The following is a 19,965-nucleotide window of genomic DNA, read 5'->3' as shown; positions in this document are numbered from 1 at the left end:
CATACAACATTTTCATAGGCATTACAGCAACTTCACAGTTAACAGAATGAGCTTTCATTTGTGATATTCTGTGTTGTATAAAATGGCAAAATCAACATCACAATTAGTACTAATTTGACACCCTTGTCTGCCTCACCCCTCTACTGGTCACAAAGCTCAACAGAGGGGCCAAGAATCGAGTGAGCCATGGAGAGTTAATGTCCCTTCTCATCTCTACAGATGGTTCCTCCAGAGCTGAGTTGAAGCATATTGGTTGGGGATAGTGCTGGCCAGAAATTTGCTCTGTCACTGCCCATCCTGTACTTGCTCTGGGGATATGTACAGAACTTCTGAGTCCAAGGCTATCAGACTGGTACTTTTCATCTCTTTGACCCTCTGAACTCACTCCTATCATGCACTTTTTATTTTTCCCATATGCTTATTTGCCTCCTTCATCTTTGTCATCCCTCCTCTTTGCTAAAGGAGAGACCATTAATATTTTAGTGGTGAGGCCCCCTTTGGAGCCTGATCTCTTCTGGAGAAGTCAAATCGACTGGTACCTTTAATCAATGCAGTTCCCCTAATCCTTCACCACTGTGGAGGGAAGAGAAGGACACTAAGGATAGGTCTACACTATGAAATTAGGTCGAATTTATAGAAGTTGTTTTTTTAGAAATCGTTTTTATAGTCGATAGTGCGTGTCCCTACACAAAATGCTCTAAGTGCATTAACTCGGCAGAGTGCTTCCACAGTACCGAGGCTAGCATCGACTTCCGGAGCATTGCACTGTGGGTAGCTATCCCACAGTTCCCGCAGTCTCTGCCACCCATTGGAATTCTGGGTTGAGATCCCAATGCCTAATGGGGCAAAAACATTGTCGCGGGTGGTTCTGGGTACATGTAGCCAGGCCCTCCCTCCCTCCGTGAAAGCAACGTCAGACAATCATTTCGCGCCAGACTTTAGGCTGCAGTAGTGGCTTCAGAGCAATTCCACAGCTAACTATGAGATTAGTGTTGGGGAATATTAATCCTCGTCTAATTATTTGGGATGGGAACATAGTTTAGAGTAAAATCAACAACATGAGAAGACTTATAAATGAATCCTCAACCCTGTTCATTAGCACCAACACAGTCTGAAATGTAGACTCACAGTGACTTTCTACCTATCTGAATTTCTCTCATAATTCGCAAATGGCCTCATTTTCTGGAGAGGTTTCTTTTTGTTCAGGGCTGTTTAACCTGCCTCCCACAATTCTTTCTGAAGTAATGTTTGTCTTCTTTCTAATGAAAGGCTGAGTCTTGCCTTTTGAAGTAACAGGCAATGTTCTACTTCCTCAGATTTTCTTCTTAAAAGCCCATCATACACCAAAGTGAATGAAACAGTTGGAGCTGGAGCAGAGTATGGCAAATACCTTTGTAACTGTATCTGATGGGTACTGTCTTGCTGAACCCATTCAATATTATGGTGAGTAAAGCAAAATGAAAGTATTATGAAAACTCGGAAAGATTGTCTGCATCAGTTACTCTTTTCTTTTGGTTTATTATTACAAAAGGTGCCTACCTTGAAGATCTTGGCACTTATACATTCAAATGGGGAATGATCATCAAGCAAGTATGTTTCTAGTAAGCTCCCACAGGGATCAGTTCTTGGCCCTATGCTATTTAACGTTTTTATTAATGACTTCAAAGAAAAGGTAAAGTCATCACTGATACAGTATGAGATGATACAAAAATTGGTGGGAGTGGTAAATAACTAAGAGGACATGTCACAATCTAGGTTGCTTGGTAAACTGGGTGCAAGAAAACAATGTGGTGTAATACTGCTAAATGTAACATCTAGGAGCAAAGAATGTAGGCCATACTTACCGGATGTCATGTGAGACTCTATCCAGGGAATCAGTGACTGAAAAAGATTTGGGGGTCGTAGTGGATAATCGCTGAATATGAGCACCCAAAGTGATGCTCTGGCCAAAAGAGCTAATGTGATCTTTGAGTGCATAAAGAGGGGAATCTCAAATAGGAATAGAGAGCTTATTTTACTTTTGTGTTTGGCACTGGTGTGACCGCCTACTGGAATAGCGTGTCCAGTTCTGGTGCCCACAATTCAAGAAGGATGTTGATAAACTGGAGGGGGTTCAGAGAAGAGCCATGAGAATGATTAAAGGATTAGAAAACATGCCTTATAGTGATAGACTCAAGGAGCTTAATCTGCTGATCTTAACAAAGAGAAGGTTAAGGGATGTCTTGATTACAGTCTATAAGTACTTACCTTGGGAACAAATATTTGATAATGGACGAGTCAACCTAGCAGAGACAGGTATAACATGTTCCAATGGCTGGAAGTTGAACTTAGACAAATTCAGACTGGAAATAAGGTATAATTTTTAATAGTGAGGGTAATTAACCACTGGAACAATTTACCAAGGGTCACTGTGGATTTTCCATCACTGTACATTTTAAAATCAAGATTCAATGTTTTTCTAAAAGATATGGAATTTAGGAATTATTTTGGGGAAGCTCCAGGGCCTTTGTTGTACAGGTCAGACTAGATGACCACAGTGGTCCCTCCTGGCCTTGGAATCTGAAATATCCAGTGAGAGAGATTCAAAATTCATTAAAATAATTCAGATACAAAAATCTGTGCATTCAGTGTGATATGCTGGCCATCAGTTTTATCCCAGGGTTGCATGGAGCAGTTTTTGTCATCCTCTGGTACACAAAGGTTAAAAGTCTAGGTGTCATTAAACTATTCCAGACATACTGTAAAGGCCCTATGACTATTGCTCCCGCTCCAGTGTGACTATATAATTGAAGTTAGTATCTGGCTAAGGATGACTGAACACTAAAGTCCTGATCAAAAGCCTACTGAAGGCAAAAAGTCTTTCAAGATACTTCAGTGCTCTTTGGATCAGGCCTGAAAAGTAGACTGAAACATGATACATAATGTACTGAAATATGCACACATTCTTAACAAAAGGAAAGAACAGGTTAAAGAATATTTAGATAAACTAGATGCATTCAAGTCAGCAGGGCCTGATGGAATTCATCCTAGGGTAGTTAAGGAACCAGCTGAAGCAATCTCAGAACCATTAACAGGTTTCAGAGTAGCAGCCCTGTTAGTCTGTATTCACAAAAAGAAAAGGAGTACTTCTGGCACCTTAGAGACTAACCAATTTATTTGAGCATAAGCTTTCGTGAGCTACAGCTCACTTCATCGGATGCATTCAGTGGAAAATACAGTGGGGAGATTTATATACATAGAGAACATGAAAAAATGGTGTTGCCATACACACTGTAAGGAGAGTGATCACTTAAGGTGAGCTCTTACCAGCAGGAGAGCGGGGGGGGGGGGGACCTTTTGTAGTGATAATCAAGGTGGGCCATTTCCAGCAGTTGACAAGAAGGTCTGAGGAACAGTGGGGGGTGGGGGTGGGGAATAAACAAGGGGAAATAGTTTTACTTTGTGTAATGACCCATCCACTCCCAGTCTCCATTCAAGCCTAAGTTAATTGTATCCAGTTTGCAAATTAATTCCAATTCAGCAATCTCTCGTTGGAGTCTGTTTTTGAAGTTTTTTTGTTGAAGAATTGCAACTTTTAGGTCTGTAATCGAGTGACCAAAGAGATTGAAGTGTTCTCCGACTGGTTTTTGAATGTTATAATTCTTGATGTCTGATTTGTGTCCACTTATTCTTTTACGTAGAGACTGTCCAGTTTGACCAATGTACATGGCATCATAGGGCCTAATCACATCAGCCACACTATCAGAGGCTCGTTCACCTGCACATCTACCAATGTGATATATGCCATCATGTGCCAGCAATGCCCCTCTGCCATGTACATTGGGCAAACTGGACAGTCTCTACATAAAAGAATAAATGGACACAAATCAGACATCAAGAATTAGAACATTCAAAAAACAGTGGGAGAACACTTCAATCTCTTTGGTCACTCGATTACAGACCTAAAAGTGGCAATTCTTCAACAAAAAAAACTTCAAAAACAGACTCCAATGAGAGACTGCTGAATTGGAATTAATTTGCAAACTGGATACAATTAACTTAGGCTTGAATAGAGACGGGGAGTGGATGGGTCATTACACAAAATAAAACTATTTCCCCTTGTTAACCCCCCCCCCCCCGCCAACTGTTCCTCAGACGTTCTTGTTAACTGCTGGAAATGGCCCACCTTGATTATCACTACAAAAGGTCCATTCTGTGTTGTCCCCCCCTCCCCCCCGCTTCCCTGCTGGTAATAGCTCACCTTAAGTGATCACTCTCCTTACAGTGTGTATGGTAACACCCATTGTTTCATGTTCTCTATGTATATAAATCTCCCCACTGTATTTTCCACTGAATACATCCGATGAAGTGAGCTGTAGCTCACGAAAGCTTATGCTCAAATAGATTTGTTAGTCTCTAAGGTGCCACAAGTACTCCTTTTCTTTTTGAGAACCATTAACAATTATCTTTGAGAACTCCTGGAGGGCAGGTGAAGTCCCAGAAGACTGGAGAAAGGCAAATATAGTATCTCTCTTTAAAATGGGGAACAAGGAGGACGTGAGGAATTATAAACTAATCAGCCTAACTTTCATACCTGGAAAATATTGGAACAAATTATTAAACAATCAATTTGTAAGCATCTGGAAGATAATAGGATAAGGAATAGTCAGCATGGAGTTGTCGAGAACAAATCATGCCAAACCTTCTTTGATGGGGTTCCTAACCCAGTGGATAAGGGGGAAGCAATAGATGTGATATATCTTGATTTTAGTAAGACTTTTGACATGGTCCCATGTGACCATCATGAACAAATTAGGGAAATGTGGTCTACATGAAATTATTATAAGATGGGTGCAGAAATGTACACCAGGAGTAGTTATCAATGGTTCGCTGTCAGACTTGGGGGGGGCGTACCTAGTGGGGTCCTGCAGGGGCAGTAATAGCTTCAGTACTATTCAATATTTTTGTTAATGACTTGGATATTGGAGTGGAGGGTATGCTTATAAAATTTGCAGGGGACCATGCTGGGAAGGGTTAAAAAACTGGGAATGTTTAGTCTGGAGAAAAGAAGACAGAGTGGGCACCTGATAAGCCTTCATATATGTTAAGGGCTTTCTAATTATACAGGTAGTTAAACACTGGAATGAGCTTCCAAGGGAGGCTGTAGAATCCCCATCATTGGAGGTTTTAAAAACATGTTGGACAAACACGTGTCAGGGATGGTCCAGGTTTACTTTGACCTGCCACAGCACAGAGGGCTGGACTTCATAGCTTCTCAAGGTTCCTTCCAGCCTTACATTTCTGTGATTCTTGTACATTTTGTTTCATATTTAGATCAACTGCAAGCATGATAAATAACTAAAAACAACTCCTATCACAACACTGTACGAACATATTACTGAAAATGCAAGTATGACTATATGAAATCTGGGTTACACAGAGAAATATTAAATAAAACATGTTCTGGCATTTGTGGTCTATTGAATATCAGCTTTGAGATGTGTATGTGATGGTAAAATATGTCACCCTTTGGAATTTCTGAAATGTCCTTCTCTGCTTGTTAATCCTTTTTTCATTTTCATATAGTGTACCTGGAATGTGTTTTTAATACAAAACAAAAATGTTTCCCTACTTAAAATGTTTGTTTATTTAGGGGTAAATTTTCTGCTGGACTGACACTCGGTCTCTTTTCTGGAGCTCAACCTTAGTCATCATTAATGAACTGCAGGCATAAGTCTGAGTACACCAAACTCTCACTACCTGAATTGCCTGCAATTTAACTATCTATGGAAAATTAAATTACTAATCTACAGGATTCCAGTAGCCCACAATATGACACTGACCAAACACATGAAAAGAATTTACTAAGAAAAATTGCAGGCACCAATTTTTAGGTGCAAAAGTGAAGCTACCCTTCTGAAAATTTATCTTAATATTGACACATTATAAAAATAATTTAATATTTTCAGGTAAATGAAGTCACAAATTCTTCCACAACCTTTTTGTTTCATTCTCATTTTTTTCGTTATCTAGATGTTTTGCCAGAGCACATCAATTATCAGCTACAAGACTCAGACTTTCAGGCTACTCCTTACTGCCAGTATTCAACTGTTCAGTTTCCTCCAGTGTTACAGTCACAACCTTCCCAGTCACAATACAACACATACAGCCTGGATTCTCAGTACAGTGATGGGCAGTACATAATCAGTAATTGTGAATTAAACCAGCCTTCCTGCATGGTTGCCCATAATAATGATAATGATGGATATCATGGACTAAAAAGGCCAAGACTAAGTCATTCCTCCTTGCGAATGAAGGGTCAGGAAGAGCTCTGTGTTGTATGTGGGGACAAAGCCTCGGGATACCACTACAATGCGCTCACTTGTGAAGGCTGTAAAGGTAAGGGAGAAATACTTTTATTTTGTGACTTGAAAGAAAACTGCCCCATATTAATCAGTGCAGCATGCTGAAATTCCACATGTGCAATTTTAAATTAACATATTTATGTTAATTTTCAATTGACATTTTGGAGGACAGCTGAAGTCTAGTTGAAGAGTGGAATAACTTATGGGATCTTCCCCTTTGAATCCCACTACTGACTGCTCCTTCTCTGCTCATCAGACTCCTCTTCTTGTCCTTGCTTTCAAGTATCTACATAACTCAACTCCTCTGTACTTATCTACCCTTGTCTCTTTACATGTTGCCCCATCTCCTCTGTTCCACCAATGATGCCAGACTCATCCACTCATTTGTCAGGTATGTCAAAAAAAAAATCTCCACCCTTTTCCCTCCCTGCTGCTCCCACTGCATACAGAAGTCTTCGACCACTACCCTCACTACATTAAAATCTCTCCTTGAGATCTATTGCTGCTGTGAGAACTATAGGTTGGGAAAATTCTGGAACTCTATCATACAACACACACACAAAGCTAATATTATTCAAGCAATATGTTGCAATGGATAACTACCCCCTTGACCATTTCATCCATATTACTCCTCTTCCTCTATCTTTTATCTGCCTGCTTATCTTTTAGCTTCTAAGTTGTTCAGGGCAAGGACCGTGCACTCTTTTGCATTTGAAAAGTGCTTAGCACATTGTGGAAGCTATCAGAAACAGATAATACATTATAATACTGGTCCCAGTTTCACATTTTTGTGGAATTTAATTAATATCTATTTTCATAGTAAACATTATGTGAGGTGAAAACTGATTTCACACAGTGCTACACATCACTCTCGGGCCTAGCTGACTTCAGTAAAGTTGTGTCTGCTTATGCGGGTGGTGACTTTGGCTCATAATGCCTATGTATTACTGTGTTTTTTCTCTCTCTGCTGGGCTTGGATCCCTGAGGATCACTGCGATTTTGCATTTATCAAAGTTTGTTTTTCATGGAAACCAACTCATTTCTCAGGAACCAGATAATACAGCTCTGACAATGGCCAAAGCGATCCCTACAAAGTGGTGTGTGGCACTCATAAGAACATAAGAATGGTGATATTGGGTCAGACCAATGATCTGTCTAGCCTGGTATACTGTCCTTCGACAGTGGCCAGTGCCAGATGCTTCAGAGGGAATGGACAGAACAAGGCATCTATCGAGGGATCCCTCCCCCATCATCCAGTTGCAGCTTCTGGCAGTCAGAGATTTTGGGACACCCAGAGCATGGGGCTGCATCCCTGACCATCTTGGCTAATAGCCAGTGATGGACCTATCCTCCATGAACGTAGCTAATTCTTTTCTTAACCCAGTTATGCTTTTGGCTTTCGCAAAATTCCCTGGCAACAAGCTCTATAGGTTGACTGTGAATTGTGTTAAGAAATACTTCCTTATTTTTGTTTTAAACTTGCTACCTATTAATTTCATTGGGTGACCTCTTGTTCATGTGTTATGTGAAGGGATAAAAAACACGTCCTTATTCATTTTTCTCCACACCATTCATGATTTTATAGACCCCTATCATATCTCACCTTAGTCACCTCTTTTCTAAACTAAACAGTCCCCAGTCATTTTAATCTCTTCTCAGATGGCAGTTGTTCCATACCCCTAATCACTGCTGTTGCCCTTCTCTGTACTTTCTCCGATTCTAATGTATCTTTTTTGAGAGGGGGAAGTGTCACAGGGTGGTCTACTCATCACTGGGTGGCATCCCCTACTGGCAATTTTGGGAATCACCCCCTTTCTTCTTTTTCACTGTTGTGGCTCTTCTCCTGTTCACTGAGTCACAGTATGGCTGCTTTGTGACTAGGATACACTGTGATTTCCCCTTCTGGGAGTCTGTCAATGTCCCCCTTCACAAGCAGTGTCAGGCAGTCCTTATGCCCGCTTCCCTGACTATATCATTGCTGCAGTGACTCAGACAGTTTTCCATTCACTGCCCCCTAGCAATACCACTCTGCAGTAAATGGTAGGGGAACCCAGGCTTGCCTTCTAATCTGGGTTCCAGTTCAGTGCCCTATAGTGAGCAGTTAAGGTCTGGACTTCCCTGGACTACTTCCTACCATGCTTCTTTCAGTTTCTCTTTCATCAGCCTTCTCCTCTCTGTTAAACCTACTAGATAGAAACCCCTGAGAAAAGGTTTATCTCCCCTTCCTTCTCCTTTCTTCAGGGAGAGAGACTGCAGGCTTCCTCCCTGCTGCCTCCCACACTGTTGCTGGACTCCTGCCGGTTCCCTCACAGCTTCCTTCTCATTGGCAGCCTCCACACAGTTGCATCTTAACTGATTGGGCCTACCTGGCCTAATTCAACTCTTTCAAGGCTGGAGTGGGGAGTACACCCCATCACAGGCAATCAGAACTGCACATAGCATTCAAGATGTCGTGTACCATGGATTTATACAGTGCCATTATGATATTTTCTGTCTTATTATCTATACCTTTCCTAGTGGTTCCGACTACCATTCTATTAGCTTATTTGACTGCTGCTGCACACAGAGTGGATGTTTTCAGAGAATTATCCACAATGATTCCAAGATGTCTTTCTTGAGTGATAACAGCTAATTTAGACCCTATTTTGTATGTGTAGTTGGGATTATGATTTCCAATGTGCATTACTCTACACTTTTTAACACTGAACTTCATCTGCCATTTTGTTCCTCAATCATCCAGTTTTGTGAGATCCCTTTTTTAACTCTTTGAAGTCTGCTTTGGTGGTAAAGCACTGGAATGGGTTACCTAGGGAGGTGGCGGAATCTCCTTCCTTAGAGGTTTTTAAGGTCAGGCTTGACAAAGCCCTGGCTGGGATGATTTAGTTGGGGATTGGTCCTGCTTCGAGCAGGAGGTTGGACTAGATGACTACCTGAGGTCCCTTCCAATCCTGATATTCTATGATTCTAACAATCTTGAGTAATTTTGTATCATCTGCAAACTTTGCCACCTCAGTGTTCACCCCTTTTCCAAGTCGCTAAACATGTCGCCTTTGCTGTGTTCTCAGCCTCTAACAGGCCTATATTATTTTGCTCATTTCAGTTTTCTTGGAACTACAGTGTCAAGTGTTAGTTATAGACCTCCTACTTGGAATATGGTTTGAGCCATTACTTAAAAATGGGGGGTTGGGGAGGTATGCTGATTTCCTGCCTCTCTTAATAGATCCTCTTTTTATTGGTAAGGTGCCTGTCACTAGAAAGGGAGTTACCTTGGTCAAGCACTGGTTAATATTAGGCATAAAACAGCAATGAACGTAATCAATGAGAATTAAAATGTCATCAGTCTAATATCTAACCATCTGATCCTTTCATTGTAGAAACATCATACAGTAACTCTTTAAATAATTGAGAGTGGAATTACAAAGATTTCTTAGATTCCTTCCCATCATCCAAAATATCTTGTTTCTAGGATTCTTTCGACGTAGTATTACCAAAAATGCAATATACAGATGCAAGAATGGTGGCCACTGTGAAATGGACATGTACATGCGGAGGAAGTGTCAGGAGTGTCGCCTGAAGAAGTGTAAGGCTGTGGGAATGTTGGCAGAATGTAAGTGCTCCACTGCTCCTTACAACTGCAACAAATTCTCTGGCATACTATTTTTCAAAGCCAGTTTCTTTATTTTGCTTTAGGAAGTTTTAACTTTGGAGGGTCCTCTCCTAGGTTCAGAGAATATGTGGTATTCCTCTTTCCACCCATACTGGCCATCAGTATTTGGGAAATATCCTCTCTAAAGTGATGCAGACTTACTTATGATCTAGAATTGCTGTGTCAGGCACCTTAACTGAATCACAGAAGGGTCTATGAAATTGCCAACAAGAGATAGCTAAAGGTGGTGAACTGTGACTGATCTCCAAAAGCGTGTTTAATATTCTTTCATGTTACAAAAAAGAGAAAAAAGAAATTTTGCCCATGCTCATTCTTCATGAGAAACCCTTATGTTCATATGGCACAGAGTCTAGGTTAAGAGAATGTGACATCAGACTGTTTGACCCCTGCCCACATCTAGGCTATTGATAGGAATTGACTGACAAAACTCATTATGTTGCCACCATCATAGGCAGAACCTGGAACTACCTGTTAGCTGAGAACATTCATAGGTAGGAAGCTGCTTTCCATATAGGTGATAAGCTACCGAGGTGCCAGACTTTTATAAAGTCTGCATAATAACACAAGGGCTTGTTTTGAACAGTACAGGTATTTGAACTTTAACAAGTACTTTGATCTAGAATTATATATCTTACAGGTTTGCTGACTGAAGTCCAGTGTAAATCAAAACGACTCCGAAAGAATTTCAAGCAGAAGAGCAGTTTCCTTTGTAGCATCAAGGTGGAAGATGAGGGAGTAAACAGCAAGCATGTTTCATCCACAACTAGATCTGGAAAAGTGGGAGATTTTACCTATTTAAAATGTATCTTTTCATTGTTACACATTATTTTTACTTTAACACACATGTATTGTCATTTATCTGATTTTTTTTTTTTTTTTTTTTTTAAAAGATCCAAGGGAGGATGGAACTTACTCCAGTGGAACATCAACTTATTGATCACATTGTTGCTGCCCATCAAAAATATACAATTCCCCTAGAGGAAGCAAAGAAGTTTGTACGTGTTCAGAATGCACAGGCCTCAATACAAAGATATTAATTGCTAGAATATTAAAAATTAATATAATATTAGTGTATTTTGGCAATACCAAATGTTTATAATCTTTCTTTCTTTTATTCAGCTGCAGGAAACTGCAAACCCTGAAGAGAGTTTTCTGAGGCTCTCAGAGACAGCAGTTGTTCATGTGCAAGTACTAGTGGATTTCACAAAGAGACTCCCAGGTAACTTTATAAAATAATTTAACAAACTCTTCACCACAAGCAGTATAATTTAGCCTTACTCTAGAAGAAGGACATTTATCTATGTGGCATGCATACTCTGAGAAAAGATATACAGTTCAGAAACTAGTCAACTGATTAATTTTACTTGCAAATGTTAATAATTAGGGACACTCTGGTTATCTTCCCTAGAACTGAGGAAGACCTCTGTGAAGCTCAAAAGTTTGTTCATTCCACCAACAGAAGTTAGTCCACTAAAAATTATTACCTCACCCATGTTGTGTCTCTCATATCCTGGGACCAACAAAGCTACAACAACCCTGCAAATGACAATTAGGAAGGCCATTAATTCGCTAGCATTTGAAAAACAAAGAAACAGTTCCCTGTTCTTTCTTTCAAGAAGCCAACTCAACATGTATGACACACATTTAGCTTCAATAACAGAACAATTCACAACCTTTTTTCCAAATCAAAAAATCCGATCATATACAATATGTGAGAATAGAGCCATATTTTCTCAAAAATGTACAATTAGAAATGCTATCTCAAGTGAACTGTTGTTCATCTTATTGTCTGAACTCTGTTTCACTTTGTCACAGCAAAAAGTGAAGTTACTTTGTGTCAAAAATAAGAGGTACACTATAGAGATAAAATAATGAATGGTGTGAGAAGACAAATCGGGCACTCCCATTCATCCTCTCGTATAATACAAAAACAAGGGAACATTTGATTTAGTTGAAAGGTGATGCATTTAAAACCGATAAAAGGAAATACTTTTTTTACACAGTGTACAATTAATTTGTAGAACTCATTGTCAAAAGATATTGGGTTTGTCTACAGCAGGAATTTTCACACTAATTATCTAGCACTGGTACAGCTTCACTGGTGGTAGCACTCGTGGAAAAACAGGAATGTTTACCACCACGTTAAGTAAACCTGTGCTGATCAGGATTAAAAAATCCTTGCAATTTAACTGAATGTCCCCTTGTTCTTGTAGGAGACCAAGAGGGGAGTACGTGTCTGTGGCTAAACAAACCATCCACAGTTACACCAGACAAGATAACAAATGTATAGGAACATAAGCTCTCAGGCTGCAGGGCAGGTTATTCCAAAATTCTCTACTGGTTTCTTGCACCTTCCTCTGAAATTTCTAGTATTGGCCACTGTCAGAGACAGAATGGTGGAGTAGATGGATCACTGGTCTGATCCATGATGTCAATTCCTATGTAAATGTAAAATATCTAGAAAGACCACAAGACACTGCTAGCTGTGATTGCTCCTTTACTGCTTGGTGTAAGTATCTTGCCTTTGATACAACTACGGGTCCTACTGTCTCTTAAAGCCAGAGACGAATAATTTTTGCAAAAAGAAAAGGAGTACTTGTGGCACCTTAGAGACTAACCAATTTATTTGAGCATAAGCTTTAGTGAGCTACAGCTCACTTCATCGGATGCATACTGTGGAAAATACAGAAGATGTTTTTATACACACAGACCATGAAAAAATGGGTGTTTATCACTACAAAAGGTTTTTTCTCCCCCCACCCCGCTCTCCTGCTGGTAATAGCTTATCTAAAGTGATCATTCTCCCAATTTTTGGTAACTTATATTGGTAGCCTGAGGCCAAACAGTAACCCCTAATTTTGAGTCTTACTGAATATTCTTCCCTACAGGATTTGAAAGTTTAGCGAGTGATGACCAGATTGCATTGTTAAAAGGTTCAACAGTGGAAGCAATGTTTTTGCGTTCAGCCCAGATATATAATCAAAGAGTTAATGAATGCCAATCATCAGTGAGTGAAAGTAAGTAAGTTTTAATGCTAACAGTTGTGTGAATTCAAACAACAGTTTTGTATTTGTTGACTTATTTTTTTCAGCAAGCCTGGCTCCTCTGGACACTGCACCTAAATGGGTTGGTCATTCAAGCATAGAAGGGTGTTTTTTATAATAGCTTTGATGATGATGTCCACCTATCCTTCACTTTTTTAGAAGACCCCAACAAATAACAATAAAATGGATCCTTTCTTGCCTCTCATTAGCCCCAAAGAGGTAGCAGAGCTTCTGGAATGTTTATACAACAGAGTATTGGGTGGGTGGGGAGGTATGTGAACTTAACTGTACTGTGTATCCTCTGTATTGGATTTACAAATAGTGCACCCTTGTCTAGGACCCATTTGCAAAACATCTGCAACCCAATGTTTAAATAGGGTAAAGTTAAAAGCAGAAAGTGGACTTTTAATATTGTTTCCCTTGCTCTAGGTCATGTAAGATTTTCTGATCATGCTGTGTATTGTCATGTTCAAGACCTTGATAAAAGTACTATTTATTCCATGGAAATATCTCACAGTGAAGAGAGTCCAACTTCCACAACTACCACAGGTAGATTAGCTCTCAATACCTCAAGAATGATCATTCTTTTACTAAATTTGCGAATAATTTTGAGATTAAATAGTTTGAGTATTTTAAAATTACTCAGGTTTTTTTTGAGAAAATGAATTGACAATGGTAACACAAGTTTGCTCCTGGATTGATTTTTCAATAGCTTGATTTCATTTCTGAAGGTATCACCGAGGAGTTTATCACTGCGCTATTTTACTTCTACAGAAGCATGGGAGAACTTAACGTGACTGAGACAGAATATGCCCTACTTGTAGCAACTACTATATTTTTTTCAGGTAAACTTTCAGATTAATGAAGATTGATTATGTTACATGTGCAATTTTTTAAAAAACTTAAAAAAAAAAAAAGTAACTGATCACTTTTAAATCAAACATGCTCAAGCCACTGTCCTAAGAAGCGAAAAGTGTGTAACTAATTATGTGGTTGTTTTTTTGGTATAATTTTTCCTCAATGTGTAATATTTCTTGAGTTCAATTTTCCTAATCATTGTATTTCATTTTATGCCTTTCATTTATGTCAAATCCTGTTCTCATCATTCAAATGAGTAGTTTCACCAAAATTAATGGGAGTACTCATAGAAAATAAAGTGAGCAAGTTTGGTTCCCAAATTATATTAATATACTATTGTTGTTTTGCAGATCGCCCACTCCTAAAAAACAAACAACATGTGGAAAAACTCCAAGAACCCCTTTTAGGTATTTTGTACAAATATTCAAAAATTTATCATCCAGAAGATCCACAGCATTTTGCACGCCTCATAGGGAGGCTTACCGAACTCAGGACCCTCAATCATAACCATTCAGAAGTGCTAGTAATGTGGAGGACAAAAGACCCCAAACTGACCTCTTTACTCTGTGAAATTTGGGATTTGCACTGAACACCTTACCTATATTACTGTTATTACACACATGGCTGATTTTCTTTAAAGTTGCAGAAATGCACACTGTTCAGAAACATATTACTTTTATAAAAATATACTAAAATTTTCACTTACTTTATATGGCTGCAGCGTCTTCAACAAATATTGTATTTATCTATAGTAATCTATATTTTAAACAAAAATTGGATGCAGTAGTCGTGCTCTGTTGAAGTGATCCAATATAAAACATATAAAATTTATCTTAAACTTTATTACTACAAATGGGGGCGGGGGGAAGTAGGATTTAAATCAGTTTCACAGTTTGAACTGAGTCCCCAGAAAAAATACAGTAGCAGATCCTTCATTTAAAAACAAACAAAAAATCTAATCATCCATGCAAAGTTGTATTCTGCTCTTACTTAGGTACTATGATTCTAATATTGTCGTGCCATTAGACTAAAAAGTTAATTTCCTGGGATCTGTTCAACTTGTGCAACATCTTCCTTGCAAGAATTATGTAACCATGTTGGGAAATTTGACAGATGTATAATCCAGTGGGTCCAAAAGGCCCCAGAAAAAGTAGGAAAAAGGATACAGTGGCTCAAGTGGACACTGCAAGTATGTTATTAAAACTTTTAAAATCTTGAAGGCTGAGTGCATAAATTATTTGTCACCTGAATGTGACCCTGGCAGGATTATTTTTACACATGAATTACTCTGGAATGGTTTCTCCAAAGCAGATAAGCACAATATACTTTTTCAATTTCAGCAATATAGGTCTCCCCCCCCTCCCGCCTTCTTTCTTACCTACTATGCGTGAAATCCTGTCCACACTGAAGTCAATACCAAAATGCCAACTGACTCCAGTGGGACCAGGATTTAACTCTGTATTTTTGCCTACCAACCATATTGGAAGTTTTATGGAGAATGTCATAAGGACTCCCCATTAATGCTTGAATTCTCAGTTACATTTATCATGACTATAATGGGGTAGAAGATTCCTACATGCATTTGAGGATTCTTTTTCAAGACACCAGTCCCAACTACAGGCACTCAAATTCATTTGTTGTACATCATAAAATAAAATGGAAATACAGTAGAAATTAATGTTACTTTTCTCCAACAATGGTCACATTCTGGACGGGTTGAGATCAATGTTCTACTGCTGGCATATGCTGTTCCAGAGTATGCTCCATCTTCCAGCATAGGCTATATAATCTCATTTCCTTAATGGGTGCAAGGACTCCAGCAGCATGCTTTTCCTGCATCAGACATAGCATCATGATAGATTATGTTGGAGGCAGAATACTATGAAGAGTAAAATCATCCTTCTCTTACTCAGAATCAATAGAATTACTTATGTGAGGCTGTCATGGGGTGGATGTACCCCAAGCTAGGCTAGCAACCAAAGGGTTATTACAAGCATTGCTAGCCACTGCTGATTGGCAGTCTCACAGCAGCTGGGAGGATAAAAGTGCTGGGAAGCAGAAAGGTGAGGTGGCTGCCAGAGGAGTGAGCAGGCCAGAGAAAGGAGCTTCTGCCAGCAAGCTACTAAAGAGCTCTCCAAAGACAACAGCTCAGGAGGGGATGAACTGACCAACAGGTGAGAGCCTGCAGAGATCCAGGGAAAGATAGGAAGGAGCTCAGAGCACTGTCTGTTGAAGAATCCTGATCCTGCTTATCTAGCTTTAGGGATCAGAGCTGGAACCCTGTGGAGTGGGTTCCCATACTGAAAAACTTGCGAGTGAGGAAAGGTTTGAGGGGGAGGGATAGCTCAGTTGTTTGAGCATTGGCCTGCTAAACCCAGGGTTGTGAGCTCAATCTTTGAGGGGGCCATTTAGGGCTGTGGGGTGAAAATTGGGGATTGGTCCTGCTTTGAGCAGGGGGTTGGATTAGGTGATCTCATGAAGTCCCTTCCAACCCTGATATTCTCTGATTCTATGTTTTCAGACTCCTGGGCATCAGGACTGCTAGACTGTCAGCCCCAGTGCTGTGTCATGCTTGACCTGAGGGGGTGCTGTTGCACTGATGTACCACCTCACAGGTGAACAGAATCTAGCCTATAAGGGGGAATAACTTTTTGAGGTGGTTTTTTTTAATAGTTTTAGAAAATTACATGCACCCATTGGAAATGTACATCCAGTCACACAGTGGGCACTGCCCACAACTGTGTGGGTAGAATCCCATTCAGTCTGTTAGTGCTCCCTATCTTTCTAAAAAGATAGGAATAAAGATATGATGGGTATATAAAGAAGACTATAATAAAATTTTATTTATTTTAAACATTCTACACAGCCATTAAACATTTCTCACCATAGAATGAACTTTCAAATAGTTTTATCTCAGGATTATTATTTAAAAAAAAAACACACCACTAAGAGGTAGGGTGGTTTTGTTTTGTTTTTTTAAACAATCAAAACATCATAAATGTGAAAGAGGATCCGGCAGCTGGTGTGCATCTCCTCCCACAATGAGTTTGTTATTGCACCTAATCATTTTCTTTACTCCAGACACTTGTCTAGCTTCATTTTGGAATGTCTTTTTCAGTAAAGTTTCATGATATTTAAGGGGCAGCTTACTCGCTTTGCTAATGTTTTCAAGATTATGCTAATACTTTGGCAATGTTAATGAGCACCTATTATATTTTGTCATTAAAATATTTTCATATGGCAGATTAAAAACCATGTATGAATACTTTCATATATTAGATATGGTTTGATTCAATCAGATCCACAGGTGTGAGACATTCATCACTTTTGAATTATAATGCAAATAGTGAACACAGACCAAAAGTATCTTATCTTTAATACAAAAGATAAGTTTAAGATATCCTGTTTTCTCAGAAATTATATGCTATTAGTGTTTTTTACTATAGAGTTTGAGACTTACATTTTGTATGGATTTAGGAAGAGTCAAATGAGTGCTTTAACCACATACAGTTGTAAGCTATGTGCATCAAGTATGACTGTACTGTGGCCTACGCTCTGTTATACTGACTAAAAGGAGAGGAGAATATGTAAAGCTTTACAAGGCACCACAGCCTTAAACTAAAGGAATGAAGGGAACAGGTGAAACAGAACAGACCAAGTGGAGATTATTAGGACAAAAAAGGAAATGGAGATAAAAGAAAATGAGTGAAGGGAGCTGTTCCTTCTAATTTAATCTTCTTTTCCTCCTTACCCCAGTTTCCATTTCTTCTTCTCCCTCTCTTGTCTGATAAAGTGAGTACAAGATTTCCATGTTTATCACCTTCAGTGCTGTCCCACTCAAGTTTGCTGTTTAGATAAAAGTAAACAGGGGAGGTGTACATGTTAGATTTTTTTTTGTCATATCTCACCTTAAAAATCCACTGGGCTCTTTCCTCCTTATGCACTATCACAGTAATAGCACACTGATGAAATTACTCTCTCCATAGCACCTGTGCAAAGCCAGTAGTCTTTAAGACAGGTGCAACTCAGATAGTTAAGAAAATACAGACCAAGACACTATTTGGCATAGCATGGAAGGCATTAGGTTTACACAAGTACTACCAAGAGCAGAAGTTTGCCTGAAGAATTATTACTGATAATGACAAATGATATCTGAGCTGCACCAAGTAAGCCTGAGATCCCAGGGAGAAGGTTTGAGGCTGGCAGGTATTCAAAGCACCCTTTTCCCTGAGGGGAGCTGCTGTGAGACAGTGCATATTGGAGCAGAGGAGGCCGCTATATCTCAACACCTTTTGTCACAGGAGACTACACCCTTCTCGGGCCGGCCCCGGGGAAGCACCCTGATGCCCCCAGCCTCGGGGTCAGTCTGTTTCCAAACAAGGCTGAGCTGTGAAGGGGGCGTCCCTGTTTCTCCTGCCCCACCTGTGTGTCCACCTGAGCCGTCCCCCGCCGGCTGACAGCCTGATGAGCCGGGGGCCAGACTCGCGTCACCCAGCACCTGGGCCAGGGCTCCCCACGCAGCCACCGCGGCCCGTCCCGGCCCTCTCCGCTGTCCCCGCGCAAACAGCAGGCGGCCTGATTTTTCTCCTTCCCCCGCCCGCAAGGCGGCTTTGGCCAGCTGCCCCCCGGCCTGGCCCTTCGAAGCGCCTCGCGGGCAGCGCGCGGCCCACAGGTTTCAGGGCTGGCTCGCGCTTCCCGCCTTTTTCGCCTCCCTCTGGCTCGCGCGGCCGTTGACCGCGGCGCTCAGGGGTGGGGTGGGGCGCGGTCCCTGTGCCGTGGAGAGCCTGGTTCTCGTGCTGCTGGGCCTGGGGAAATGGAAAAAGAAAAGCCCTTTACACTGTTCGTGCCTCCCAGGCTGAGCAGCAGCCAAGTGTCTGCTGTTAAACCTCAGGCGAGCGCCAGGGGCGCTGGAGCCTGTCAGGTAAACATGGCACGAATGAAACGGCGGCTTTTCGGCGCAGCGATCGCGGCTGTGTGTCGGTGCGGAGAACATTCAGACGCGAACGAAAGGCGAGACCTTTGCACGCCCGCGTCCCTCTTCCTGCTGCGGACAGGGATTGCGGTTGTGGGGACCCCGGGGCGGCCGGGCGGGCGGGCGGCCGCGACTCGTGGGGCCGTCTCTCGCCAGCTGTATTCCGCACGCCGGGGCTGTGGGTTAACGTTAGTGCAGTACGGTAAAGGCGCTTCCAACCCGGCTCTGCCTTTTCGTAGCTCGATGTCAGAAGGGCCGCGCAGACCCGCCTGCTGTTCCGCGAAGTCCTGTTCTTGGAGACCAGTTCAAGGACCTTGTCGAGAAATATTGTCGCCTTATAGTGTAGTGTAACTTCTAAATTGAAGCTCTAGGCCTTCCTAATTGAAGTACTTTTATTACAGTGGTTCTCATCTAGGGTTGCCAATTCTGGTTGGACATGTTCCTGGAGGTTTCATCGCATGACATAAAATTTAATTGAATATTATCTTTAATTCCTGGAGACACCAGGACAATCCTGGAGGGTTGGCAACCCTGTCTTGACTAGGAGTCCAGGGCCTCCAATGGGGCCGTGAGCAGGTTTCAGGGTCTCTGCCAAAATAAACTAGAGAGCAGGGCCAGTGGAATCGAGGGCAGAAAGCTGAATCCTGAGCCCCGATGCTCCTGGCTGAAGCTGAAGCCAGAGCAACTTAGCTTCGCGGGGCCCCCTGTGGTGTGAGGTCCTGGGCAATTGCTCTGCTAGCTACCCCCCTAACACTGGCCCTGGCTTTTAATCTACTGAAAAACTGTTGCAGTGTCACAAGTGGGCCGTGGAACTTGTATAGCATGGGAGTGGGGAGAGGAGAGCCTCAGAAAGAAAAAGGTTGAAAACCCATGCATTATTTGGTGTATGTGTATCTGGAAGGTTACATCTGTTGCACTCTGAAAGCTGCAGGGAGAATTATGGTTGTAGCTAGCCCCGACAGAATTTGGTGTTTTGTTTTTTAATAATTTTGATGGATAATAATTAGTTTTAAGCATTTTTTTCAATTTTTATAGATTTAAATTTTCAGTTGTGAGAAACTGAAGGGTTAGTAAATATTT

General features: G+C 40.9%; 2 protein-coding genes across 9 annotated transcripts in view; both read left to right on the top strand.

Annotated features, from left to right (window-relative positions):
- LOC140901311 (bile acid receptor-like) overlaps positions 1-15,132 on the top strand; it is a 35,431-nt gene extending 20,299 nt beyond the window's left edge. For 3 of the 8 annotated variants that reach the window (XM_073319930.1, XM_073319929.1, XM_073319927.1), the window contains exons 2-12: positions 1,317-1,443; positions 6,013-6,378; positions 6,715-6,735; positions 9,811-9,951; positions 10,649-10,788; positions 10,902-11,006; positions 11,131-11,230; positions 12,900-13,028; positions 13,485-13,604; positions 13,787-13,900; positions 14,264-15,132. In XM_073319930.1, the coding sequence (XP_073176031.1) occupies positions 1,353-1,443; positions 6,013-6,378; positions 6,715-6,735; positions 9,811-9,951; positions 10,649-10,788; positions 10,902-11,006; positions 11,131-11,230; positions 12,900-13,028; positions 13,485-13,604; positions 13,787-13,900; positions 14,264-14,502 (1,566 nt within the window). In that variant the 5' untranslated portion in view covers positions 1,317-1,352 and the 3' untranslated portion in view covers positions 14,503-15,132. Of the gene's footprint in view, positions 1-219; positions 1,444-6,012; positions 6,379-6,714; positions 6,736-9,810; positions 9,952-10,648; positions 10,789-10,901; positions 11,007-11,130; positions 11,231-12,899; positions 13,029-13,484; positions 13,605-13,786; positions 13,901-14,263 lie in introns of all 8 variants that reach the window. The other 5 variants (XM_073319925.1, XM_073319923.1, XM_073319928.1 and 2 more) reach the window with 3 other exon arrangements.
- A 3,594-nt stretch (positions 15,133-18,726) lies between these two features.
- Positions 18,727-19,965, top strand: part of SYCP1 (synaptonemal complex protein 1) — a 73,965-nt gene continuing 72,726 nt past the window's right edge. The window contains exon 1 of the mRNA XM_073320331.1: positions 18,727-18,834. Coding sequence (XP_073176432.1) covers positions 18,727-18,834 — 108 coding nt within the window. The remainder of the gene's footprint in view (positions 18,835-19,965) is intronic.

Source organism: Lepidochelys kempii, chromosome 21 (genome assembly GCF_965140265.1).
Source record: "Lepidochelys kempii isolate rLepKem1 chromosome 21, rLepKem1.hap2, whole genome shotgun sequence".
In the NCBI taxonomy this organism is placed as follows: domain Eukaryota; kingdom Metazoa; phylum Chordata; order Testudines; family Cheloniidae; genus Lepidochelys; species Lepidochelys kempii.
Note: the sequence above shows the minus strand (reverse complement) of the source record. Positions and strands in the feature narration are given on the sequence as shown.